Source organism: Artibeus jamaicensis, unplaced genomic scaffold, assembly GCF_021234435.1.
Source record: "Artibeus jamaicensis isolate MK-2021 breed Jamaican fruit bat unplaced genomic scaffold, CSHL_Jam_final contig_685, whole genome shotgun sequence".
NCBI classification, from domain to species: domain Eukaryota; kingdom Metazoa; phylum Chordata; class Mammalia; order Chiroptera; family Phyllostomidae; genus Artibeus; species Artibeus jamaicensis.
Genome location: NW_026521924.1, coordinates 17,839,243 through 17,866,819, shown reverse-complemented (window position 1 = coordinate 17,866,819; position 27,577 = coordinate 17,839,243). Strand labels below are relative to the sequence as shown.

The window sequence follows — 27,577 nt, the reverse complement described above, 5'->3', positions numbered from 1 at the left end:
CTTTCATTTAGAATGGAAGGGCAGATAAAGTGCTTCCCAGATAAGGTCAAGTTAAAGGAGTTCATCATCACCAAGCCCTTATTATATGAAATGTTAAAGGGCCTTATCTAAGAAAAAAGATTAAAAAATATGAACAGTAAAATGACAACAAATACACAGTTATTAACAACTACACTTAAAAACAAACTAAGCAAACAAGTAGAACAGGAACAGAATCACAGAAATAAAGATCATGTGGGGGTTATCAATGGGGGAGGGGGAGAGAGGAGGAAATGGTACAGAGAATCAGTAGCATAAATGGTAGGTAGAAAATAGACCAGGTGAGGGGGTAAGAATGGTATAGGAAATGTAGAAGCCAAAGAACTTATATGTATAACCGATGGACATGAACTAAAAGTGGGGGAATGTGGGAGGGGGTATGCAGGGCGGAGGGGAATATAGGGGAGAAATGGGACAACTGTGATAGCATAATCAATAAAATACATTTAAAAAGACAACTGAACTAGAGTTACTTGAATCAGTGCATTTAAATCTCAGTGTTGACTGAAAGGTATGTATGATACCATTCATACTGCATGTGGAACAATACAATACCATGTGTTTTTATGGAAATAGTCTTCCATAAGTGTAAAAATGTGGGAATAATTGTCACAAAGTTCAAAATAATGGTTGCCTCTGGGTAGAGAGAAGGGAATGCACTGGGTGGGGAAAAGATGTTATTTCTTAAAAATAAAACACCTGTAGCATGAGTGGTAGTTTATGAGTGGTAGATACATTTTTTTAATAGACAAAAATGATTCCCATGAGCAAAGGTGGAGAGTGAGAACAGGTGCTCAAAGGGTTTAATCCTCAGACCTGTCCTACGAGGTAGGTTAGTCCCATTTGACAAGTAAACAGAGACTTAGGAGAAGTTCTCTAAGGTTGCACAGCTGCGTATTGCATAGCTGGGGTTTGAACCAAAGTGGCTGCATTCTTAGGGGAATGCAGAGGAGGAACACATCTAATTTCTAGTGAACTGAGAATGGGAATTGTTTCATTTGTGTCTTCTGTAGGAAATGATCCGACTAGACGAAGTCCCTAATCTGAGTTCCTTAGTATCCAATTTTGATCAGCAACAGCTTGCTAATTTCTGCCGGATTCTGGCTGTCACCATCTCAGAGATGGATACGGGGAATGATGACAAGCACACACTTCTTGCCAAAAATGCTCAGCAGAAGAAGAGCTTGAGCTTGGGGCCTTCTGCAGCTGAAATCAACCAAGGTAAAGTCTCTAAAATCGCAGCATTTTAAGATTGTAGCTATAAGACACCTTATTAAACCATCTAGGTTTTTTTTAGTACCTCTGGAGACTAATCCATGTGAGCGTACTTGGGTCACTTAGAGTATGCAGAATTTGTGTATATTTGTTCATTATTTTGGGGAGCCAAGTCCATAGCCTTCATCAGATTTTTTAATGGATCCAGAACCTAAAAAAAGTTGGGAATCATTGTTTATCAAAGTTACGAATACCTGTACCTTTTGATCCACTAAGCCTCTCTGGGCCTTTATTTTGTAGATTATATATGCACATAAATATATACAAGGTTATTTGTTGCAAACAAGACTGCTTGCTTTATAGAATGGAAAATTGTATAGCTTTTAAGAAAAAAGCATAAAGAAAATCTCTGTATACTCATACAGAAAAATCTCTAAGGTATACTAATGGTAAAAAGGAAAATGCAGAACTGTGTGTATAATATGATGCTTTTTGTATTAAGGTAGGGTGGGGGGACTAATACCAAATGTGTCTGTTTGCTCATATCCAGTTTGTATAAACTGAAAGTATACACAGGAAGTGGCCACCTGTTAGGTGTGGGTATATTATTTTACATGTTTGATTTTAAAGCCATATGGGTATATTAGTTATTTAAATTTAAAAAAATACTCTTCTAACTCATCTCCCCAACCTGTTGCTTTTTGGTAGCAAATGAATTCTGTTCTGTTGTCCTCGCCTACGCAGATTTTGGGGAAATTGGGAATATGTCTGTTTGGTCATAAGAGTATAGATGATTCATATTTGAACTAAAATATTTCTGTCTTAAAAGATAGCTCTTGAACATTAATAGGCTAGAACTACGGTTGATGGAAACATATCGTGTGTACAATACGGTAAACCAAAAAACCAAGGTGAAATAATAAAAATGTGTCACTAAAAAAGGCAGCAGGGAACCACAGCCATCCTGCAGCAGCCCTAATGATGCTTTGAAAGTACTGCTCTGATTCTCAAGTCCAGTTGACTGGATGTGCGCATTCCCAGGCCTGTCTGCAGAATTGCTAAGGGCTCCCCAGCAGTCTTCCTTCTAGATACTGCGAGTCCCTCATGACCTCCATTTACATTCTGGTTTTAGTTATGAACACCAGATGGTCATAACCGTACTTGTGGGTTATTAGGGGATGTAATTTTACACTTTGTAGTCATATGCAGAAACAGAAGTGTGTGAACTCCGCAGACCCTAGGTTCGTGGTTCTCTCTTTAGGTTTGTTTTTCTCTCCTGAGTCCGTATCCTTTCTTGGTCTCCGCAGGCTTTTCGTTCCCCCTCCTTTTTTCTTACAGCTTTTGAAAAGTGCTCAGGTTAGTAAATCATAAAATACACATCCTTAAAATCGTGTGAATTCTGCCACAGCTAAAGTACATCTCAAAGCTGATTTAAATGTACACATACATACACACTGAACAAAAGTCCACATTTGTTCATCTCCTGCTGTATGGCAAACATTGAGCCAGAAAAACATTTATCTAGAAGCAATTTTATATAATCCTCTAAGCAGCCCTGTGAAATAAAGATTAGTATTGGGTTAGCCAAAAGTTCGTTTGATTTTTCTATTTAGATGGCTGTAGTAGCACGTAGTTGTCTTTAACTTCATGTGAAACAGTGTTAGATTGTATTGTGACAGCTGTCATATCAATGTGCACTTTTTAAAAAACTTATCCAAATGGATGAATTTTTGTGTAGTCCTTTTAACATTGAAGATGGAAGAAAATATGCAACATTTTTAGCTTATTATGCTTTATTATTTCAAGAAAGGTAAAACTGCAACTACACAAAAGGAACATTTGTGCACAGTGTGGAGAAGGTGCTGTGACTGATCGACCATGTCAAAAGTGGTTTGTGAAGTTTTGTGCTGGAGATTTTTGCTGGAAGATGCTTCAGTCAGGTAGCCAGTTGAAGTTGTTACTAAGTTGATAGTGATCAAATTGAGACATTGAGAACAATCAGTGTTATACCATGCAGGAGAAAACTGATATACTCTAAATCAATTAAGTTATTGGTGAAAATGAAAGATGTGTCTTTTATTTTATGGAAAAAACTAAACAAACTTTTTAGCCAACCCAGTATCTCTGTTGTACAGCTTTGGAAACTGAGGATCATAAGGGTTCAGTATTGGAAGCCCTGGCTGGTGTGGCTCAGTGGATTGACTGAGAGCCGGCCTGTGAACCAGTATTTCCGTTCAGTTCCCAGCCAGGGCACATGCCTGGTTTGCAGGACAGGTCCCCAGTAGGGGGCACATGAGAGGCACCCGAACACTGATGTTGCTCTTTCTTTCTCCCTCCCTTCCCTTCTCTAAAAATAAATAAATAAAATCTTTTAAAACAATAAGTAAAATAAAGATTCAGTATTGGATACTTGTGTGCTGAGGCACTAAGTTAACTTTCAACTTTTAGTTTCCCATTTAAAGAGTCTGTTTAATCCTGTTAGCATTGATTATCTTCATGTACCTGATTGTAAGCTGACTTAAGTAAAACCAACATTACCCATCACCCTTGGGAAATGAGGTTTTTTAATTAAATGAGTTTTAACTCCAAGCCAGTTTTCTTTGATTTGGGGGATTAAAAAAACAAAGCCTTTATTAAATGTTTAGGTTCACTTTCATGCCTCTGTGACTAACACATGGTATAATCTCCACGTGATATCTGCTTGTATCTTTTGGGATAGGCTTTATTAAATGTCGATTTTAGCTCATGGTATTGTGTAGGGTCTGGGCCTTTGTGGCCGTCTGACCTTGACTCCTGTTTCTGCTCCGTACACATTCCATACACATTTTTCTCCAGAGGCACGGGGAAGGCAAGGTGAATGTAGTTTAATCACAAATAGATGAGAAAGATCTTAGTCCTCAGTACTGTCATGCTTTAATTGAATTCCAGTAATGAATACTTTTAACTAGAGGTATGTGTAGTAGTCAGCTCTGGCTGACATAACAAGATTCCATAGACTGGGAGGCTTAAATAACAGAAACTGGTTTTCTCACGGTTCTGGAGACTAGAGATCAAGATCAAGTGCGTCAGTGCTGGTTCCTGGTGCGGCCTCTCTGTAGACAGCTGCCTTCTCACTGCCCGTGTGGCCTTTCCTCTCTGTGCACAGAGATCTCTAGTGTCTCTTCCTCTTATATAAGGACGTTGGGCCCACAGGAGTAAGTCCCCACTGCTATGACCTCATTTAATTTCCTGCCTAAAGGCTTTATGTCAAAATACAGTCATATTGTAGATTAGGGCTTTCAGTGTGTGGATTTGGGAAGGGAGCAGGGCAGGCGCAGTTTAGTCCATAATGGTTTAAAAAAATGAAAGCATGTAGGATGCTGTCAAACATTTTTTTTTCCGATATACTGTAACTCTGAACTAGTTTTCTTGCCCGGCAAAAGAATGTTGTATCCTATCTTCCTGGAGCACAGATAATTAAAATGTTAGGTCCCTTTTTAGGATTCTCAGAACTACTAGTTGTCCTTCTGGTGATTCAGATGGGAACCAATGGCTCCATCTGGGGGGGAAATCGTTCAGGATTTGAGAGAAATAGACGAAGCCACAAGGTCAGATACTTACCAGTTCGTAGGTGACTCCAAGCGGAGAGGCACTGATGTATGCAGTACCTGAGCTAGGGTGGAATTCGGAATCAGCTCAGATAACTGGAAAGCAGGGCCTTTCCTGCCAGAGGAAAATGTATGGGAGTATTTGGGAAACACTGGTGTTTTAATAAATACGAAGACAGAACAGGCCTGCTTTTGCAGAAGTTCTCGCATAGAGTGGGTGTTTTAGTTGTCAGCCAGTTCAGTATTAACCAGCAGTGTGTCAGAGCTGCTGATAAGGCTGCGAGAATACAAAGACTGCAGTGCTGGGTGCCAGTCCCCTGAGACCGTATACAAGTTGATGAATGTAATTGAACCACTGGGATTTTTTCAGAGGAGGGAGGGGGGAGTACATTGTTTTCATCAGCTTTTCAAGAGACAAAAGACTCATAAAAGCTCAGGAATCTGTGGTGGGAGTCAGCCTCAGGCATTCACATCGGAAAGGCTGTTCAGTGTGCAGGGTTTGAATACTAGGTCTCAGGAACTGTGTCTTGTGAGAAAAACTAAAGAAACTGGAGAAAAGAAATGACGATTTTCATGTAGAATTCAATCTCATTCACTTATTTTTGGGAAAAATAAATAAATGAGATTGGATTCTACATGAATTATATGTACATGAATATATCTAATGTTTAAAATTTTCATAAAGTACAAAAGGAACAGCAGGTGTATAGTAGAAAGTTTGTTCCCCTCCATGGTCACCTATTACCGTTTTTTTGTGTGTCCTTCAGACATATTGCCCAATCGTGGTAGGCAGGGGAGGGGAAGAGAGAGATTGGCTCCTCCCTGATTGTACAGATGGTAAGGTAAAATAGGCATCATTCTGCCCCTGACTTTTTTTTTCCCCTTTTTTCAATGTATGGTTGCTTCTCATGTGTCCCCTGGTGGGAACTGGCTTGCATCCCAGGGATGTGCCCTGACTGGCAATTGAACCGAGATCCTTTGGTTTGCAGGCCTGGGCTCAATCCACTGAGCTACACCAGCCAGGGCTACCCCTGACTTTTAACTTCATCTTGCAAAGCATTCCATTCCAGTACATTTGCAAGTATCTGATTCCTAGTTACAGCTATACAGTATTCCTTTATGTGAGCATACCATAATCTGTCTGGTTCTCTATTGATGGAAATTTGGTTCATTCCAAGTCTTTGTTCCTACAAATAACAACTTTGTGTATAGAATATGATGTGCAGGATATTTGCTTTCTGAACTTTGATAGATGCTGACAAATCAAACTTCCAAGGAAATGACTGGTTCATCTTCCCACTCTGTGGGAATACTCTTCCCAGTACAAGGGCTTTGTAAACTGCTTGGTATTTGTCAAACTGATAAGGAAAAATTGTTATCTTAAAATATATAGTAAATATTAAATTAAAAAAACCCCAAAACCAAAAAAAGCTATCTTTGTTTTTTTATTAAGGTGAAAGTAACATTAAATTAACCATTTAAAATGAACAATTCGGTGGCCTTCGCTGCATTTACAGCTTATGCATGTAATTCATTAATGTGCAGCTATATCTGTCTGTCTAGTTCCAAAACAGTTTCATCATTCCAGAAAGAAACCCCATATACAGTTGTCTCCCGTTCTCCTCAACTCCTAGCAGTCACCTGTTTTCTCTCTGTGGATTCACCCGTTCTGGATATTTCATGTAAATGGAGTCCTGTGTTACGTGACCTTTTGTATCACGTGTCATGCTCCTTAGCACGATGTCTTTCACTATGGCATGTCACTACTTCCTTTTTATGGCTGAATAATACTCGTATGTATATGCTGCAATTTGTTTATCCATTTGTTGGTAGGCATTTGGGTGGGTTCCACCTTTCAGCTTTTGTGGATAGTGCTTCTGTGAACATGTGTGCACATGTATTTGTTTGAAGACCTATTTTCATGTCCTTGGGGTTTGTATTAAGGAGTGGAGTTGCTGGATCACAGGATAATTTTATGGTTAACTTTTCTTTTTTCTTTATTCCTTTTTCTTTGATTTTTTATGGTATTTTTTCCATTACCATTTATCCCTCCTCTGTATTTAACCGAGGAAAAATTAATTTGTAGTTTTAAATCACTTTTTTTTTAAATGAGGTCAAACTTTTTTTTTCCTTATCTCCACCCGAGGACATGCTTTCTGATTCCAGAAAGAGGGAAAGTTGGGGGCAGGGGTGGGGGTGGTGAGAAACAACAGTGTAAGAGAGAAACATCAATCTGTTGCCTTTTGTATGTGCCTGGACCAGACCTAACCCACAGCCTAGTAGGTATGTGCCCTGACCGGAAATCGAACCCGCAACCTTTCAATTTACCAAAGGACACTGAAACCACGCGAGCCACGCCGGTCAGAGCAGGTCAAACATTATTTTATAGTCACTCACTAATGTATAGCAGATGGAAACAGGGCAAAGATTATTTGTCTAGCTCTGTGCTGGGAATGAGTTTATATGATTTCATATAATCCTCCTAAGTACTTTGTTTTAATTTATTTCAATTTTTAAAGAATTTTCTTTAATGTGTTTTTTTCAAATTTTACTTTGAAATTTTTCATTATGGGAAACTTCCCACATATGAAAGAGACAGACATGACACATATGAACAGTATGACGGTCCTCATTTGCCTATTGCCTCGCTTCCACAGCTGTCAACCGATGGCCTGTCTATATTTCTACTGCCGTTCGCTTCTCCCTTCCTCACTTTGAATTATTTTGAAGCAAATCCCAGACATCATAAAATTTCACATATATATTTCAGTGTTTCTGTAAGATGATGACTCTTTTTAAACATAACTCCGATACCATATTATACCCTTCTAAATTAATGATAATATCTTGATTTTTTTAATAAAAACATAAATAGTGATATCTTGATATTACGAACTATCTAGGTGTCTATTAATTTTGAATTAGATGATATACTTGTATGGCTCAAAAAAATCTGCAGATTCAGAAAGGTGTTCATTGAAAAGTTTCCCTCCTACTCTGTTCCCATCAGCCTAATTCTCTCTGCCCTTGGCAGCCACTGTTTGCTGTCTTTCCTGGAAGAGTTAATGCACACACAAGAAAATACGTGAGGATGTTCGCCTTACTTTAAAGAAGGCTGAAGATGTAGCCAAGATTTGAACCCTGATCTCCCTGCCTTCAAAGCTTACTGTGTTCTCAAATGCTGATCAGGGATTATGCTGATTATTTAGTTTCTGAATTTACAAAAAAAAAGACCAAAAAACAGCTCATCTTTTTTTTTCCTGTTTGCTACAAGAAAATCAAGCTATAGATAGTAGTTTTAAAAGAAGCATTTATATATAATCTCTTCTACTCAGAAACAGCCACAATAAATAACTTAGTGCATATCTTCTCGTTCTTTGTGTGTATGTTATATATAGATATTTTAAAGAAACAAAGTTTTAAATTTTTTAAGGAAAAGGGCCCAGCTGCATGGCTCAGTTGGTTGGAGCGTTGTTCTGTGAACTGAAACGGTTTGGTTCCCGGTTGGGGCACATGCGTAGGTGGCAGTTCAGTCCCCCTTTGGGGCATGTGCAGGAGGTAACCAGTCAGCGTTTTTCTCTCTCACATCAGTGTTCTCTCTCTAAAATCAATCAATAATTTTAAATAAAGAAATGGGCCTAAGCCAGTGCTGTTTAAGTAACACTTAAGCATCCTTTTGTATGTGAATTTAAACATCTTTTTGAAGTCACTGTATGGAGAGGTAAGTGTCATTTTTCTGAAGTGTCTGTGTCACATTACATTGTTTGGGTATGTCACATTTACTCAGTATTCGCTCAGTGAACGTGCAGCTGTCTCCACCTTTTTGTTATTATAGAAACTGCACCAATGGGTATCTGCGTACAGCTCTCTTTGTGTATATAATTGGTTATTTCCTTATGGTAAATTTCCAGAAATGGACCTCCTGGCTCAAAGACACACAGATTTAAGGCATAAATTATTCTGATTTATATTCCTACCAGTTGATATATAAAAGAGCCTGTTTCTCTGCACTTGCTAAAGTGGATGTTTCTGTAACTTTATTACTATTTTAACTTTGGTTGGCCTTTCATTTTGTTTTACCTTTTTTTATTGTTCAATTACAATTGTCTGAAGTTTTCCCCCATTAGTCTCCCCTGCCCCACCCACCCACATTCAGTCCTTCCCCCACCCTGCTGTCCTTGGCCGTGGGTTCTTTAACATGTTCCTTGACTAGACTTTCCCCTTCTTTCCCCTGTTATCCCTCTCCCCTTTTCCCTCTGGTCGCTGTCAGTTTGTTCTCTATTTCCTTGCCTTTAATTTTATAGGGAAGCTCTGTCTGACTAGCCACTGTCAGGTTAGAAATTGCTCCTGTCGTGCAGGCGAGGAGCAGGTTGTTTGCTGAGGATTTTAGAGCTGGTCTCTGTTTTGAAAATTCCATCTTTCGTTCTCTCCTTGGCAGCTGCCCTTCTCAGCATCCCCGGCTTTGTTGAACGGCTTTGCAAGCTGGCGACTCGAAAGGTGTCCGAGTCAACGGGCACAGCCAGCTTCCTGCAGGAGTTGGAGGAGTGGTACACGTGGCTCGACAACGCTTTGGTGCTGGACGCCCTGATGCGAGTGGCTAATGAGGAGTCGGAGCACAGTCAAGGTACTTGCAGTGGGTCTCCTGGGAGGTGGGGCACCTTCCCATGGACTCCCGGAGCCATTCCTGACCTGTTTCCCAAGGAGGATAAATTGAAGTTTGCTCAAAGTAGAATTTTCCCTCAGGGAATCCTAGATCGGGATTGTTAGGATTCTTTTGCTAGCTGCTTACAGAAACTTCTTTGAACAAACTTCTTTGAACTCCCTCTAAGGGGACCTGATTGGAGGGAGTAGGGCTTTGTTGCACAGTCAGAGAGACTGTCTGGGGCCAATAACCAGAGCATCCTTAGGAACCCAGAGAGTTCTTGTGCTCTCTCTTCTTTAGCCTTCTCTCTTCTCTCCTCTGGTGGGTGGGCTGCCTCGTAATGTGCAGGATGCTAGTCTCAGCTCCAGCGACCTGGCGAAGGACTCTGGCCTGTCTTGGGTCAGTTGCCCAACCCGGAAGCATTTGAGTGGCCAGCAGGGTGGGGTCAGATTGTACAAACCCAGGAATTCTCACTGTAACCATGCCGGTAGAGTTGGAGGGAGGAGATGCTGGGATGGCAGTGTGCAGAGCTCTGTGCACCTGCTACCCCAGTGAAACTAGAAACAAAACTGGCGCTTGCTTCGGCAGCACATATACTAAAACTAGAAACAAAACTTAATGGAAAAAACGACAGCCCTGACCCGTGTGGTTCAGTTGGTTGGGCATATCGTCCCACAAAGAAAAACTGCTGGTTTGATTCCTGGCCAGGGCACATGCCTGGGGTGCAGGTTCAGTCCCTGGTCAGGGCACATGTGAGAGGCAACCAATTGATGTATCTCTTGCATATCAGTGTTTCTCTCACTCTTCTTTCTCCATCCCTTTCTCTCTCTCTAAAAATAAATTTTAAAAATCTTTTAAAAAACAGTGACAAAAACCATTTTTGTAAAATCTGTAGAAATTGTTCTAAGAACATACAGCAAATGAGACAGTTCTTCAGGAAAATCTGCTCAAACTCAGTAAGAGCAGTGAGAGTCTGTGACAGTAGAAATTATGATTTATGGAGTTCCACCCTGGGTAGGTGAGGCCAAAAAGAGTGTTCCCTCAGCTCCCAAAAAAGAAGCCTGGTATCTCACTGGGTACCAGCATCATAACTCTCTCCAGCTCCAGGGTGAAGGGCTAAATTCTTGATTGAGCATGGCCACGGAGTCAGGGACTCCTTTCTTTCTTCCTCCCCACCTTTTTGAGGTTCCCATGTAACATTGTATGTTTAAAGTGTGCAGGGTGTTGATTTGATATATTTATTTATTGCACAATGATTAACGCTACAGTCTTAGCTAACACCTCCATCCCATCACGTAATTATCGTTTCTTTTTCTGGTGAGAACATTTAAGATTTACTCTCTCAGCAACATTCATGAGTATATAATACAGTATTATTAGCTATAGTCATTGTGCTATACATTGGATCCCCAGAACTTGTTAATCTTGTAACTAGAAGATCGGACCCTTTGACCAGTAGCTCCCACTGCCTCAGCCCCTGGTAACCACCTCTCTACTCTGCTTCTCTGAGTTTGGGTTCTACATGTAAATCCCATGTGGTCATTCTATGTATTTCTCTGACTTATTTCACTTAGCATAAGGCAAGGGCTCCTTTCCTCTACTTACCTCCATACTACACTCGTAGTGTGGAAGCTCTACTCTGCTCCAGGCCTGGCAGGCCAAGAATTCTTTGCTTCTTATCTCTCTTTACTCAGCCGAGTAGGACAGAGGTTCCACACACAGAAGACTAGAAGTTACCAGCTCCACTTGAGGTAGTAACACCAAGAACTTGCCAGTGGGGGAGGTACTAGGTTAGAACAGAAAGTGAGAAGTTGGAATCTAAGGGCATTCTCAATAACAACGTAGATTTTGGTGTTAAGCAAATAAAAGGAGGCCGTTAGCTCTTTTTGAGAATAAAAAGCCAAACCATGTGCTAGCTAGTTTACGAGAAAGAACCAGGGAAAGAGCCAGATAAGAAGAGTCCGTCTGAAATCAAAACAAACCTTATGCTCAAAAACTACTCCTGCCCAAATTTAATTGAAACAGACTTTGGAGTAGTTTATGCCTCCGGGCATTGTCAGAAAATGTGGAGCATTCAGCCAGTAATTAGGGGAGCCTGACAGCTGAGTTGCATTCCAGAGGAGGCAGAACGCTGAGCAGAAAGATCAGGAAAGAATCGGTTAAAGAGGGCTCTGCTAAAATCCTGTCATCAAGGGGGACTGTGCAGGACCCCAAGGCTGCAGTCGCTGCTCTGCACTACCAGGCCTCCGCAGTCCTTAGAGAAATGACTTTCTGAAACGGGCCAGCCAGGTCCCTGCACAAGCAGGAAAACAGCAGCAGGCCCTGAGGGGAAGAAGCAGAATCGGTGCTACAGCGTTTTTCTGTAATGTCTACCTCCTAACAGAAACTAAGGAACATACCCCCCAAAAAAAAACAAAAAAGAAGGGAAAGTATGATCCATACAGAGGAGAAAGCAGTTAGCAGAAATGGTTTATGAGAAAACCCAGATACCAGTTAATTGAAAAGAAAGCATTAAAGGAGAAATAAAGGAATTTAAAAAATGCATGACATAGAAAACAAAAAGTAAAAAGGCAGAAATAAATTCAACTTTGTTGATAACATTAAATGTGAATTGATTAAACAGTTCATTCAAAAGACAGAGTGTCACATTGGATTTTAAAAAGATCCAATTAGATACAGCCTCCAGGAGACAGACCTTCTATTCCAAGATAGAAATAGGTTGAAGGTAAAGTATATAAAAAGATGTATCATGGAAAGAGCAACCTTAAGGATGTGGAGGTGGCTGTACCAAAAGAGACTGAGATAAAAAGGGACATTTTATAGTAATAAAAGTGTAAATCTGTTGAGAAGATATGTTACATAAACATATATGCATCTAACAACAGAGCCCTCAAACATAAATGAAGCACAAGCCAGCAGATTTGAAGAGAAATAGACAATTCAGTAATGATAGGTGAAGACTTTAATATCCCATTTTCAATAATGGGTAAAACAACCCTACAGAAGATCAACAAGGAAATGGAAGACCTGAACAGTACTACAAGCCAGCCAGACTTCACAGATACACGTATAGAACTCTGCCCAACAACACATTCTTGTGTTACCCCGAATATCATGTTACCCAGGAATTCCATTCCTGCCTGTATACCCAAGAGAAATGAAAACACATGTTTACCAAAAAACTTATACATGAATGTGCACAGCAGCATATTTATAAGAGGCAAAATACAGAAACTATCCAAGTGTCCATCAACTGCTGAGTGAATAACAATGTGTATACAATAGAATATTGTTCAGCCATTTAAAAAATGAAATACTGCCCTGGCTGGTGTGGCTCAGTGGACTGAATGCCAGCCTGAAAACCAAAGGGTTGCCCTTTCGATTCCCAGTCAGGCCACATGCCTGGGTTGCAGGCCAGGTCCCCAGTGGGGGGCGCTCGAAAGGCAACCACACTTTGATGTTTCTCTCCCTCTCTTCCTCCTTCCCCTTTCTAAAAATAAATAAAATCTTTAGAAAAAAATAAAATACCAATACATGATACAGCTGAATGAACCTTGAAAACACTGTGCTGAGGGAAAGAAGCTGACAAAACGTATGATTCCGTTTATATGAAATGTCCTGACTGGGCAAAGCATGGAGACAGAAAGTCGTTTCTTGGATGCCCAGGGTTGAGGAGGCGTCCAATGGCGAGTGGCTGCTAGTAAGTGTAGGATTTCTTTTCGGAGCAATGAAAACGCTCTAAAATTGATTGTGTTGATCGCTGCACAACTCTGAATATACTAAAACCCTCTGAGTCATACACTTTAAACGGGTGAATTTGTAATATGTGAATTATATAGGTCAAACCTGTTTTAAAAAAAAAAGTTTGCTTCACAGTGCGGTACAGACACAGGGATGGTGGAGGCCACTTTAGTCAGTTTGGCGGAGCCAAGGAAATCTGGGGGAGGTGCAGGCCCCTTAATCTAGTTTTCCCATCCTCATCCTTGGGGACTTCCCTCATTGCTAAGCTCTGGCTGTTGCTTTGGGGACTGTGTTTCATGAAAATACCCGTCCTAGAGGCTCTTTTCAGGCCTGTGCACACCAGGCACCAAAGGTTGGCAGCGACTCAGGGAAGAGCCTGAGCTGCCTGCGTCTCACTCCCTCACGTGTTTATCACTGAGAAGGGCCTGTGGCCATGCGCTGCACCTGCTCCTTCCTGAGACACCCTCTCCTGCAGTCCCCCACCCCCACCCCCGGTGCTCACTGACGAGGACACCGAGGCTCTCGGGGCCACACAGCTTTGCAGCAGAGGCAGGATTTTCTGCATGATAGCTCTCTAGGTCCCTTCCACGGGCCATCGGACTCTTAAATGGTTCAGGGGGCTGGGCCAGTGAATCCCAATGCAGAAACTGATGGTGTTTCTCCCAACCTGCAGGAAAATCTGTGGAAAAAAATAGAATTTTCTTAACTAGATTTTCTCCAGTAAATTTTTCCTAAGTCTTTGTACACTATAACTTTAGTTGGCGTTAAGAGCTTGCAAATCAAGAAGAAAACACAAATAGCAAGTAAGTATTATCAGAAAAACTGAGAGTTAGTGTCTTTTTATTTCTATTTAACACACATGTTGCAACGTGTGCTGGCCATTGTTTAAAGCACTTCCAGCACAGTGAATCTTTTCATCTTTGCATCACTGATAAGAGATAAGTGCTATTGCCATTATCCCTACTTTACAGATGAGGATTGATACAGGAGCTCCGTGATATCAGCAGATTTACCCAACTAGTGGATGGTACACGTCAGGTTCGGACTGAGCAGTCGGGCCCCACCGCCTGGTCTTAACAACCCTTTCAGTGCCTCACAGTCGTTCCTCATCCAGCAGCTGCTCTTCTCCCAGAGGCGTGACTTTATATTAGTGACGTAACATGCCTGGAAAAAGTAGTTCCAGTCTGTAAGGTGGAATAAGTTAGGTTCTTACACCATGATATCAACATGCAGACGTCACCATGACTTGTTGCACGCCCCCTTTCCTGAAATAGGTGGTAATCACTGCTCTGTGCCGAGAGTTTTTCTGGCCTTTGTAAAGAGCCTCTAGGGCAGCACTTCCAATAGGTCGTGAAAGTGCCTCTGTAGTACTGACTCGCCTTTTCATTTGTAAAATGAGGTCACGGAGGGGAAGTAACTGCTAAGGTCTCCTGACTCTGGCCAGTGACCTTTGAAAATGATAGGGACCTAAGAGTGAGTCTTCCCAAGGATCAGGGGCTGGGCTTCTCCTGTGTTCTCATTCAGTCCTCCTAGTACTCTTGGCCACGCACTGGGCCACTGCGGTCATTCCCAGTGTACAGAGCGGTCTGTTGCCTAGTGTGGAGGTGACTTGCCCAGCCTGCAGGCTGGAACTCCAGAGCCCTCAGCCTTCACCACTCTTCTGTGCTGCCTCCCTCACACGACGCTCCTCAGTGACCTGCATGACCCACAGAGACTTTCTGTTAATTCGGTAATAGAATAAATGAGACGGTTCACCTAAAACCCAAATACCCGCCCTAGAGGCCCAAATGTCCCATAACTGTTAGCTGCTGCTATTGTTACTGACAATGAAACTGGGTAAAATGAAAATGCGCCAGTAGATAATATGTTTATCTGCGTCAGCGGTAGCCATTGTGATGCCTAGTCTGCCTTAGAAAGTTGAACCTTAGAAAAGTTTAGAAGATTCTTTGAAAAACAACATGGAAAAATCTTCAGAAAGGATTCCTTGAGTCTTTGAGCAGTGCCCCCTTGTGGAATCTGGGCAGAGGGACCAAGTACTCAGAGTCATTTGTGACCTGAAGAGAGTTTGACACGGTTTGCTGCTAGACACCAGTCTGGGCACTTTTGGGGCGGGACAGGGCAGGGAGGAGCTGTCAGATGGTGGCATGAGAAAGGAGTGTGGGGGAAGGGAGGGATCGCATTGCTGCTTTGGCTGTGTCAGAATATTTTCAATGTGTGTTAACACTGATGAGCTAAAACTAGAGAGTCAATTTTTCTTAAGTTTCTAAGCTTGCCTGGCCTCTGGAGGGAGTTTTGTGTCTCTCAGAGGCTATCGGGGCCTGGTCTAATGGCTCTTCAACCTCAAGTCTATTCAGGGCAGGTTGGAGGGGCAGAAACATGCTTCCTCACAAGCAGTGACTCAACCTTCTCTCCTGGTGGCTGTCTCAGCCTCCATTGTCTTCCCTCCTGCAGGGGCTTCTGAGGACAATGGCCTGCCTCACACTTCAACTAGGACCCAGCTGCCTCAGTCCATGAAGATTATGCACGAGATCATGTACAAACTGGAAGTGCTCTATGTCCTCTGCGTGCTGCTGATGGGGCGTCAGCGAAACCAGGTGGGCCTTGCCCCCACATCTCAGAACAGGGAGGCTGGAGCGAGTGTGTCCTGGTGTGTGCTGTGGTGTGCCGCGCACTCCACCAGACCGCCTCCCAGAACGAGCCCGCAAGGTGTTGGGGTGGTTTTTCTTTTCTCTGTTTGAGGAGACCCATCTGATTTCAGAGCTCAATCTTTCCACCAGACTTTGCTGTGGGCAGCATCTGTTGGCAAAGCATTGGTGCTCAGGGCAGAGCAGGCAGCTTAACCTGTTACTTGACCTTGTTAACACGAAGAACAAAGGGTCAGTTACTGGTGAGATGCCTGCTCTGTAGATGCACTGGCGGAGTTGCCGGTCAGATGAGGGCCGGGGGAGTGGATCGGAGCCCAGCCCTATATAAAGTTATGAAAACTAGACAGCTGCTGGGGGGACTCCAGGTGTGTTGAGGTTCCCTGAGCCTTCAGGTAGTTCCAGGAGGGAGGAGCAAGGGCCTATAGCCTACAAAGGGAGGAAGAGAGCTTTGGAAGTCTGCATCATCTTCTTCAAGGGAGAGAAGTAGCCCTCTCCTTCTGGCTATGTAATTCTCCTAGGGATGGAACTAGGCGTGGGGTGATACAGTATGATACTTTGGAAAGTCTTTTTCACTCTGATTACTTTTTAAAGCCTTTGCGTAGATTTTTCTAGGATCTTTAGAGTTTTGTTTTATTATATATTTATCTTGCCTCCAATTGAAATCCTGCTATGAAGCATGGGGGCATTTTCATTTTAATGATATGCAGAGGCAGGGAGCGAATTAGATTAAGGAACTTGCTTAAGGTCACACAGTTTGAATGTGGTGAAGTTAAGAGACAAACCCTGGGCCATCTGAATCCAAAACTCGGGCCCTTAAAAGAGGACCTGTTGCATGGTGTGACCCCTGGGATATTGCGAGGGTTGATGAGCAGAGTTAAGAAGTACATTTGTGTGTGGTGGGGGCAGGGACGTGTGGGTGTTCCCTGTAAACCTCTGCGCTCCCTGTTGACTCTGGCTTTCTTTGTCCCAGAGACTGTTGTCGTTCCCGCACGGGGCTTTGCGAGATCCCTTCCTCACATTATCTTAACATGCCTTTTCCCTCCTGCCCCATCCAGGTCCACAGAATGATCGCCGAGTTCAAGCTGATCCCCGGGCTTAATAATTTGTTCGACAAGCTGATTTGGAGGAAGCATTCAGCATCTGCCCTTGTCCTCCACGGTCACAACCAGAACTGTGACTGTAGCCCGGTGAGCAAGGGACTCCAGGGACAAATGAGCTTTACTTGCCAGAAGTAGTTGTTTCAAGACCTGCTCTTGACCCTTTGAAATCTCAGTCTTTGAGAGTAAAGCAGGAACTGAAAGTCATAACCTATTAATTCTATAACTGGAAGTCACCTTGGGGACGGATCTGACCCCATCCCTCCACCTGTGCAGGGGAGCCCCTCTTTGGGGGCCTCCAGCCAGCTTCTCTTTGTGTGCCTCAGAGATGGGGCTCACTTCCCTCCAGGCAGGGCCGCCCACTCCATTCTCTAACAGCAAGGATTCCTCCTCCTGGGCTCTGCTGCACTGTAATTATATCCCCTGATAGTTTTGCCTTTAAGAACCACATACCACCAATGTTCTACATCCAAAAAAGTTTTTCAAATGCTTTACTTTTAAGGGTGAAGGGCCCTCCTCTATCTCGTCTCTGTCACAGTGCCCTAGAGAGAGCAATGTGTTGGGAGTCGGGAGGCCTGTTGTGCTGCTTGGCTAGTTGGAGGAGCCTGAACGAGTCACTGAACCTCTGAGCCTCTGTTTACTGCAAAAGGAAAGTCGCACTTCCTTGCCTGCTGGCCTCACAGGCTGCATGGAGGCCGGGCCACTGGCATGAGGGGGAAAGAGCTCTGGGACTGTAAAGCGCCGCACGCTGTTCGGGTCTACTGCCGTGGGGCCTTCTGGCTCTCTGCTCCGTGCCGAGGACTTTCCTCGGTGCCTTATCGTCCGGTTTACCGTGTTTCTCTGTGGCCTTGTCACGTGTGCATTTCAGCCCATCCATTTAAGGCTTTAACTTCAAGTGAATATATTCTGTGTGAATACATTCCGTCTGGCTGTTTGTCAAAAAACTACCTGGTCTTTATTCAAAATGTGTTAATGTTTTGTTCTCTTGCATTTTCTCTCTTTTTAATTATTTGTAATACACTTTTTGTGGTCTCTTTTGGATTGCTCTTCGGATTCTAATACTTGTGTTTGAGTCTTTAGACTCAACTTAGGGTGGAGCTTTGCCTTGTGTTCTGTCATCTTTATGGAGAGGTCACCTTTAGGGACCTGTTTTCCCTGGGAGCACCTGTGTAGCCTGTGTCCCGGAAGTTTGTGTTTCCACAGAGCACTTTGCTTTTGTCTGCCAGCTCCTCCTGGGGCTGCCGGGCCCCAGGGCAGGTTCACGTCCAGTGTCTTGGCCCCACAGCTCTGGTGCACGAGCCTGGCGTCCTGCTTCTCCCGGGCTCCCCTTCAGCAGCAGCCCGGAAGAGACAGGCTTCTTTGCCAGCTCTCTGGGCTGTAGGTGGGGGTTTCCGACCCTTCTTCCACCGACTGTGCACACTCCCTGGGCTTTATATGGCCCTCGGTTCTGTCTGGTCCCTGCAGGGCGTTTAAACCCCAGCCCCGGCCTGAACAAGTCTGCTTTTCCTTTTCCGCCAGCAGCGCTTGTGCTCAGCACCCTGAACTCAGTCCTCCTTCGTTTCCGAGTCCCGTGGGTTTTCCTCTCTTCCTTATGAACTTAGCCTCACATTTAAAAGAATTTAAGTTAATTTTTAATTCAGTAGGGTTGGTGTGTCTTTAGCAGGAAATGTCCACCTCAGCTCAGCCTGCTGCTGGCCCGATGTGGAAGTCAGCAGAGGGTTCTCTGAGCAAAGGAAGGGCCTCGCTGCACATGAGGACGGGGCTCAGAGAAGCGAGGGGCGTGCCAGCCCTCGCGTGGGGTTTTCTTTTGGAACGTTCTGACTGTTCTTAACATCAGGGGTGCACATGTGTTTTAGGACATCACCTTGAAGATTCAGTTTTTGAGGCTTCTCCAGAGTTTCAGCGACCACCACGAGTAAGTACAAGCGAGTCCATGGGTCCCCCTTGACCTTCCAGATCAGGGGGTACAAGGTATTGGCGGAGGGCCCTCAGATTTCCCCTCTCCACAAGAAAAGGGCAGGGGACTAGCACAGTGCCAACCTGGCAGCCCCAGTTCCTGTCCTTAACCCCCGCAACCCCTTTGTTTAAGGAACAAGTACCTGCTGCTCAACAACCAGGAGCTGAACGAGCTCAGCGCCATCTCTCTCAAGGCCAACATCCCCGAGGTGGAAGCTGTCCTTAACACTGACAGGTGAGTACGGAGGGGGTGCAGCTCTGACCCACAGCCCACCCGGCTGCTCGTGTGCCCCAGAGCACGCAGATGGGGTGCATGCAGGTGTGCGCACTTGTGCTGTCTCACTCGCATGTAGCTACCCTGTCCTTAACTTCACCTGCAGTGTGTCATTGGAGCCCCCACAGCAGCCCCGAGGGGGCAGTGCCATCATCACTTCCACTTTACAGATGGGGGAGCAGGGGCTGCGAGAGGGCACCTGCCAAAGGTCATATGTGCTGGGCCCCCTCCTTTTGTCTCTCACCTTTGCTGACGTCCTCGTCACTGGTGTGGTGGCATTTGCAGCCGAGCAGGACAGAGGCGGGCCCCTCACCCTCAGTACAGCTCCTTTTGCTGGGTTATGCTTGCCTTGTCTCCTGGAACCAGGCAAGCAAGTCACAGGCCCATGCGGTCAGGGCAGGGAGGTCTGTGTCCAACGACAGGGGTCATAATTCCCTGGCTTGCTGCTTTTTTTTTTTTCCTTGAGGGATCAGAACTCTTTGTTCAAATTGTACATAGTATTAGCCTCGTGCGTAGTGGATACGGTAGAGCTGCCTTATTCGAAAGAGACAGTTTGAGGGTCCAGAACCCCTGCCTGCCTGCTTCCCCCTTCTTCCCCATGACATGCTGTGAGTCATTTCCTCGTCTCCTGCCCTTGCTTCCTAGACTGGGAAGCTGAGATCCAGAGGCCCAGGTACTTGTCCAAGGCCAGCAGGAGCTCAGCCAGAGGCCCAGGGTGCTTCCTGCCCTCACCCTGTTGGCACAGACTTTGCCCCATCTGGTGGATTCTGTCATGGCTTGCTCCCAACCCACTTTTGGTATAAATGGCCTCCCTCCATAGGTCTGAGCCCTATCTGACTGGATGTGTATCTCATTTCTCACCACTTGCCAGTGGGTGTGAATGCTCGGGCTGTTCAGTTCTAAGAATGAAGGGGGCCGTGGGGTTCTCTGGACACAGGCAGAGCAAGAGGGCATCTGGGTGGCCTGGAAATGTCCCCTGTTTTTCACACCTAAGTCAGCGGGGAAACCAGCCCAAAGGTGCCTGTCAGCCACTCAGGTCTGCCACCAATGTCCCTGTCTCCTTTTTAATTTTTTTTTTAGTATAAAATGTTTATTTTCAGCATTTAATCTTGCATTTACATGTTTTAGCTGTTAGGTATTGGGTTTAGATTTCTTTTTTTAATCATTTTTAATTTCTCAGTTAAAGTTGACGAACAGTGTTATGTTGTTGTAGGTGTACACTTCAGCAATTTTTATTTGATTCTCACCTGAGAACATAGATTGATATTAGAGAGAGAGAGAAGTATTGATTGGTTGCCTCCCATTATGTGCCCCAACTGGAGATCAGACCTGCAACCCAAGCATGTGTCCTGACCAGGGACACAAAACTGTTTGGGGTGTAGGACGGTGTTCCAACCGGCCGAGCCGCCCAGCCTAGGCTGTGCCCTAGTGATTGACATCACACAAGTTACTAAGTGACCGATCATGCTGATAAACCTGGTACCCATCTGACACCATACACGAATATTATTGACTGTATTCCTTACGCTGTACTTTGCATCCCCGTGACTGTTTTGTAACTACCAATTTGTACTTAATCCCTTCATCTTTTTCACCCATCCCCTCAAACCCCCCTTCCACCTGGCAGTCACCAAAATGTTCCCTGTATCTGTGTGTCTGTTTCTGTTCCGTTTGTTCGTTTGTTTTTTAGATTCAGTTGTTGATACATATGTATTTATTGCCATTTTATTGTTCGTATTTTTAATCTTTTTCTTTCTCTTCCTAAAGGAGACACTTCAACATTTCATATAACACTGTTTTGGTGGTGGTGATCATCTCCTTTAGCTTTTTCTTGTCTGGGAAACTCTTTATCTGCCCTTTAACTCCAAATGACAGCTTTGCCAGGTAGAATAATCTTGGTTGTAGGGCCTGGCTTTTCATCACTTTGAGTGATTCTTGCCAGTCCCTTCAGGCCTGTTGAGAAATCAGCTGGCAGTCTTATGGGAACTCCCTCATAGGTAAGAGAAATGGCTTTTTTTCTCTTGCTGCTTTTAAGATTCTCTCTTCGTCCTTAACCTTTGGTGTTTTAATTATGATGTATCTTGGTCTTGGGCCTCTTTGGATACATTTTGTTTGGGACTCTATGCTTCCTGGACTTGGATGTCCGTTTCCAGTTTAGACAAGTTTTCTGTAATTTTTTCAAATAGGTTTTCCGTTTCTTGCCCTCTTTTCCTTCCAGCACCCCCGTGATGTCAATGTTGTAGTTGTCCTAGAGGCTCCTCACGCTGTCCTCATGGTTTTTATTCTGTTTTCTTCTTGCTGTCCTGATTAGGTGGTTTTTGCTTCCTCAGATCACTGATTTGATTCTTGACTTCATCATCTCTGCTGTTGACTCCCTGGAAATTCGTCTTTGTTTCAGTTACTGCATCCTTAGTTTCTCACTAGTGTTTTTCATGCTGTTGACATTCTCACTGAGTTCACTGAGCATCCTTATAACCAGTGTTTTCAACTCTGCATCTAGTAGATTGCTTGTCTTCATTTTCTTCAGTTCTTTTTTCTGGAGTCTCATTCTGTTATTTGGGCCATGTTTTTTTGTCTCACTTTAGCAGCCTCGCTGTGTTTGTTTCTGTGTGTCAGGTAGAGCTGCTACATCTCCTGGGCTTGGTAGCATGACCTAATATAGTAGGTGTCCTATAGGGTCCAGTGGCACAGCCTCCCTGTTCACCTGAGCTGGGCACTCCAGGTATGACCTCTTTGTGGGCTTTGTAGACCCTCCTGTTGTCCTTGAGCCTTGATTACTATTGGCACATCGATGGGAGGGGTTTATCCCCAGGCTGATGGGCTGCAAGGAATGGCTGTGATGGATCAGCTGTGCAAGGGCTGGTCCCATGGAGCAGGACTGACTTCAGTGGGGCTCTGGTGCCCACTGAGTGTGCCCCTTGAGTGTGTCGCTTGTGAAGGTGGTTGAGTGGTATTTTGATGTGATATGAAGCTGTCCACCAGGTGCAGAGGCTCTTGCGTGTCCTACCAAGGTCAGGGTCAGCTGCCACCTGTGTTCTGACTGGGGCCTCCCAGCATGCTCTACAAAGCAATCTGAAGAAGGCTGCTACTTGTGCTGGGCTTGCTTGGAGGTGCTCAGGGGACACCAAGCTGCAAACCAAAGTCACCTGCTGCTAATGCCAGGCCTGGGGCCATTTAGCGAGAGGTACCAGCCACACCAAGGCCAGACACTGTGTGCTTGAGAGATTTTAGGAAAGTATGAAGCATGAGCCAAGACATGCCATTTGTATAGAAAAAGCCACTAGAAAGAGCTGGGGTGACCCAAAAGTTGGGGGAGCGGGATCTCAGGGAATCATCAGGGTGCGGTGAACAGTGTTAGCCGACTCAGACATAGTGCCCGCCTGCTGGCTCTGTGGGGAGGAGGGTGCAGAAAAGGAACAGTGGCCTCTCTGTGCCAGCACTTCTGTCTGAGAGAAAGCTGCCCCCCTAGCCCTTGTCCCAATGCCAGACAATTCAGTTCCTCTCCATATGTCCCTGGTGCCCTCTGAGCGGCTGCCACTGCACTTGAGCACAGAGGGAGTGAGTCCCAGTGAGTGTGTTTGGGCCCCTCAGAAGGAACTGCCTGGGACTGCAGGAGCCCTCTGTCTTTCTCAGCCACAGTCCCCCTGGTTTTCGCAGCCAGAAGTGGGGACTTCGCTTCCTGGCACTGGAGGCCTGGGATGCGGGCCTGGTGTGGAGCTGGGACCTGTCCCTCCTCACAGGGGACTTCAGCAGCCAAGATACCACTGCCAGTTTTTATCTGCCACACCTGGGTTGTAGGACCCGCTCATCCCATGTTTCCGCCCTTCCTACCAGCCCTAGCGCATCTTCTTTATATCCTTCGTTGTAGGACTTCTACTCAGCCAGATTTCTGGTGGATCTGAATGATTGTTGTTCTGTAGATTGTAATTCTGGTGTGGTTGGCGAGTACATGCTTACCTATGCTACCATCTTGATTGGAAGTCAGTGTCCCTATCAATTTTTTTCAGGAGTTTGGTGTGTGATGGGAAGAGGGGCTTATTAACTCGTCTGCTACAGGTCATGAAGAAGGAGCCAGCCGAGTCGTCTTTCAGGTAGGTCTGGGGACAGGCATCTGCCACTCCAGAGGGGTCCGGGAGCCAAGTGTGTCTCCAGTGGCTAGAAATACCTTCTTTAGTCAGCAGCTTCATGCCAGCATCTGGTTACTGTGGGGGAAAAGAGGGCTCAACAGCTGTTTCCCCTGTGCTGACTTAGCAGGTGTATGTGTGTTAGCTTCTGCCACGGGCCAGCCGTGCATTTTAAGAACTGACCGAGCATTCGCCAAGCACCCATTCTGTGCTGGTGTGGAAAAGTGGAGAAGTAGCAGACCCAGTCCCACCCACACGGACTGCCCCGGGTTGAGGGAAACGGGCACGGAAAGATTGTGGTTTGTGCAGGGTGGAAGGACGGAGCCGGGACCAGCCCCAGGAGCCGTGGGAGCAGAGGAAGGCCCTTCCCTGACTGCGGGCTGGTGGGTGGGTATGGACGGGGCGCTTCCTGTCTGAGTCCCGAAGGCTGTGGGCAGGAGTAGAGGGGACGGGAGGCATTCCACCGGGGCTGGGCGGGAGCCGTCAGGAGGCTTCGTGCCCGAATGCGCCCCTGTCAGTTCAGCCTGCCTTGTCCGGACCCCCCCTAAGAGTCCCAACTCTGCCACTGGAGCGCTGCTCAGTCAGCCTAGGCCACCTCTTTTCTAGGACAGCCCATCAGGTGTAAGCCCAGAGGCCCACGTGTGGATACACATGCCCATCAGGTTCCCTCACATACTCCTGGCCCCTCTCTTCCATGTCCCCCTGTCCTTCTGCAAGGACAAAGCCCAGAGTACATTCTCACACTACTCGCAGGGAGTAACTCCTTCCCTGAGATGCAAGCTCCTTCCAGGCAGAATCAAAGAGGAATCATAGTTCCTCACTACGCTATCAACTCCATGAATTCGGGGGCTCTTGCTGTGTCCCCGGTACCTAGTATGAAGCCTGCTGCCTAGCAGAAGTTTTATAAATGTCTTCCGAATAGAGGGAAGGCAACAGACATCTCCCAGCCCCTGGGGAGTGGAACATGGGCCAGAAGAGGGCAGCCTTAGCCGCCTGGGCCAGGGGTCAACATTTGGGTCGCAGGTTTTGGCAAGCCCGGGCTGTGGAGAGTTTCCTCCGAGGGACCACCTCCTATGCAGACCAGATGTTCCTGCTGAAGCGAGGCCTTCTGGAGGTAATGGCCTGGAGGAGCCGGGGTGTGGGTGTCCCGTCCTCCCCCAGCCCCGTGCTTGCTCTCCTGTCCTGAGACCTAGATGGCTGGGCAGGAGCGCCCAAATCTATTTTGAAATGATGGTGCAGGTTGCCCTAGTGTTGCCTTGAGTTTCCCTGTGGGTTCCTTGTGGTGCTTCACGGGTGACGAAAGGATCTGAGGGTGGCCACAGAGGAGCAGAAGTATCTGCGGAGTGACCCAGCAAAGCCTTTGACCCTGAGGATATTTTGCTGTTGAGTAAAAGTTCATTTCCCTTTATTGAAAAATGGCCTTCAGGAAAAGCAAGCAAAATGGCCAAAACTATAATTGGTTTTATATATATATATATATACACATGTAAACAAGAAACCAGCCCATGAATCATTGTAAACTTCATGTGAACATGATTGATCTGTACCAACGTACCTCTAGGAAAATGAAAAGTGGAAACAATTTAACTGTCGTAGAGAACCTTATCAAGGAGTAATTGGCTTTTAGTTATTGACAAAGTCATTTATTTTAGTGTAAATGCTTTTATTCATAAACATAAAGACTAACCATGGGGTCAAAAAGTGTCTCATGACCTTAAACCCTGTGCCTCATTTGTTCGAGCGGCCTCAAGTGCTTGGGCAGTGGCCAGTGTTACGTCTGGAGATGCTTCCCTCGCCTGCAAGCTGGAGAGCCCTGGCCATCTCGATGCCCACAGAGTAGGTCACAGGCTTTAGCTCTGAGCCCTGGGCAGATGAGAGGGGCCGTGGCTACATACACCAGCCCACCCCCAGCTCCTGTGAGATCTTGGGCCTGGTCCTGCCTGTGAAGCCACCAGCATTCTCAGATGAGAACCTAGACAGGGAAGCAGGTTTCATCTACCAGGATGCTTGCCAAGGCAGATGTCGTGCGGTCTGCACTATATGCCAGGCCCTGGTGGGAGGTGGCAGCAGGCAGCTAGCAGAGTGCAGCCTGGGGGTGGCAGCCACAGCTGTCTGTTGGCCTCAGGGCTCAGCCGCCTTCCGGCCTTCACCCCATTGTCTCCCGCCCCCAGCACATCCTGTACTGCATTGTGGACAGCGAGTGCAAGTCGAGGGATGTACTCCAAAGTTACTTTGACCTCTTGGGGGAGCTGATGAAATTCAATGTTGATGCATTCAAGAGATTCAATAAATACATCAACACTGATGCAAAGGTAAGACTAACCCAGGGCTCCACGGGATGTGCTGCATTATCCAGAAGTTATTTCGCAGCTCTTGTCCTTACCAGCCTCCAGTGCTGGTTTTAGAGTGGAGAATGCTGGGGAGTCAGTGGGCAGTGTTGAACAGGCATTCGTTAGCACCTCTGTGCCGGGCATGAAAGTGCCAGCGGCTGTGGGCAGGCGTGACAGTTGGGATCAGGGGGGCTGTGAAAACAGCTCTGATGCAGCGTGGTGGGTGCCGTGATGGGACCCAGGCAAGTGGGACTGGGCCTGGTGTGTTAGGCTCCAAGGGGGTGTGTGGGACAGAAACGCAGCTCTGACCAGTGAAGTGAGAATGAGGAGCTCTGTCCTTCAGTGGAAAGACCACGGCAGGTGGTGTCAAAAGATCTGGCTTGAGCTGCTGCTGGGGCTGCTGCTTGGTGGATACAGAGGGCAGGTCCATCAGTTCATCTGAGCCTCTCGGTTGAGGACACCTGGGCAGGGGTAGATCGGTGCCCCCTGCAGTGACCACCACTGCAGGGGCCCGCCACCTCCCATCTGAGCCTGGTCTCACTCAGTTCCAGGTGTTCCTGAAGCAGGTCAACAGCTCGCTGGTAGACTCCAACATGCTGGTGCGCTGCGTCACTCTGTCACTGGACCGGTTCGAGAATCAGGTGGACATGAAGGGTGAGACAAGGCCAGAACACCAGTGCAGATCGTCCGGTGTGGCCTCCCTGGGTTTAAGGTGGTAGCTCTCAGGGCGGTTTTCCTCGCTGCTTTCACTTTTCTCCATGGTGCGTGCTTCCTTGAATGAACACGTACAACATTTACATGAAGGTGAAAAACTGTTGTTGCCAGCAGAATGCAAAAAACAGTCCCTGGGCTGGGACTGCCGGGGATGAGGACCCAGGTGATGACTCCTGGGGGGCGGGCCTTGCGGAGAGCTGGTCCCTGGACATGACTGCAGGGACCGGTGGTAAGCTCCCTGGGGGTCTCTAGTAAGATGACAGGCTCAGCCGGGATCACAGAACGGGAGGTTTGTTCTGCTGCAGCCAACCTCTTCATCAGCTTTCTGACACTTGGGACTCCCAGCCTCAGAGTCAGGTCCCAAGGGAGACTTAAATGGTGGCCTCGGTGACAGCTCCTGGGCCTGAGCCACAGACCACCTTCCAAGCCTGCTGCTCACACCTCTGCCTGTCTGTCCCCAGTTGCAGAGGTCCTGTCCGAGTGCCGTCTGCTTGCCTACATATCCCAGGTGCCCACACAGATGTCCTTCCTCTTCCGCCTCATCAACATCATCCACGTGCAGACGCTGACGCAGGTGCGAGGCCCTGCAGATGTGCGATGGGAAGAGAGCTTGTCCTGGAGCTTGACAGAGCCACTCTCCCACTTTCAGCCTAGGAGTGCATCTCCCTGAGACCCATGTCTCAGTTCCTCCCAGCTCCTCGAGGACTCTTTCCAATGAGGGATCAGTGCCTTGTGTCACAGATGGGGCCTGAGGGGAGCGGATCTCTGTGGTCACAATCGGGCTGGGAGGAGTCAGGGTTGCACTAGTCTGACCCCCCAGGACAGTGCTCAGCCCACCACACCTGCTGTGCTCACTTTGGGCTCGGGACCGAGGCTCGGGACCAAGGCTCGCTCCCACCTCCCTCAGTTGTGCAGCCATCATGTTCCGAGCTTCACGCACCTCTTCTCTGAAATGGGGTAACACTAGTACCACCTTCATCTGATACGCACACAGTGAGATGAGGCCCTGGGCTGGGGATGCAAAGTGAACTCCCACCTGCTGCCCACAGACAAGTGCTGAGTGCAAGTTAGGCACCCAGTCCTGCCCTGGGATCGAAGCTTCTGGAAGGCGCAATGCCTGAGCCCTTTCAGAGACAGGATGTACTCTAACTAGGCAGTTGATGGATGATGTTCGCATCAGGGCAGGGTGGTGGTGGGGATGGGGACTGGGAAG

General features: G+C 46.2%; 1 protein-coding gene across 2 annotated transcripts in view; it reads left to right on the top strand.

Moving 5' to 3' along the window:
• TRPC4AP (transient receptor potential cation channel subfamily C member 4 associated protein) overlaps nt 1-27,577 on the top strand; it is a 76,707-nt gene that overhangs the window by 47,637 nt on the left and 1,493 nt on the right. Inside the window, exons 7-17 of one of the 2 annotated variants that reach the window (XM_053671338.1) lie at nt 1,053-1,260; nt 9,280-9,465; nt 15,676-15,818; nt 16,925-17,056; nt 18,823-18,881; nt 19,056-19,157; nt 23,204-23,287; nt 24,344-24,434; nt 25,492-25,632; nt 26,196-26,304; nt 26,826-26,938. In XM_053671338.1, the coding sequence (XP_053527313.1) occupies nt 1,053-1,260; nt 9,280-9,465; nt 15,676-15,818; nt 16,925-17,056; nt 18,823-18,881; nt 19,056-19,157; nt 23,204-23,287; nt 24,344-24,434; nt 25,492-25,632; nt 26,196-26,304; nt 26,826-26,938 (1,368 nt within the window). Of the gene's footprint in view, nt 1-1,052; nt 1,261-9,279; nt 9,466-15,651; nt 15,819-16,924; nt 17,057-18,822; nt 18,882-19,055; nt 19,158-23,203; nt 23,288-24,343; nt 24,435-25,491; nt 25,633-26,195; nt 26,305-26,825; nt 26,939-27,577 lie in introns of both variants that reach the window. The other variant, XM_053671337.1, reaches the window with a different exon arrangement.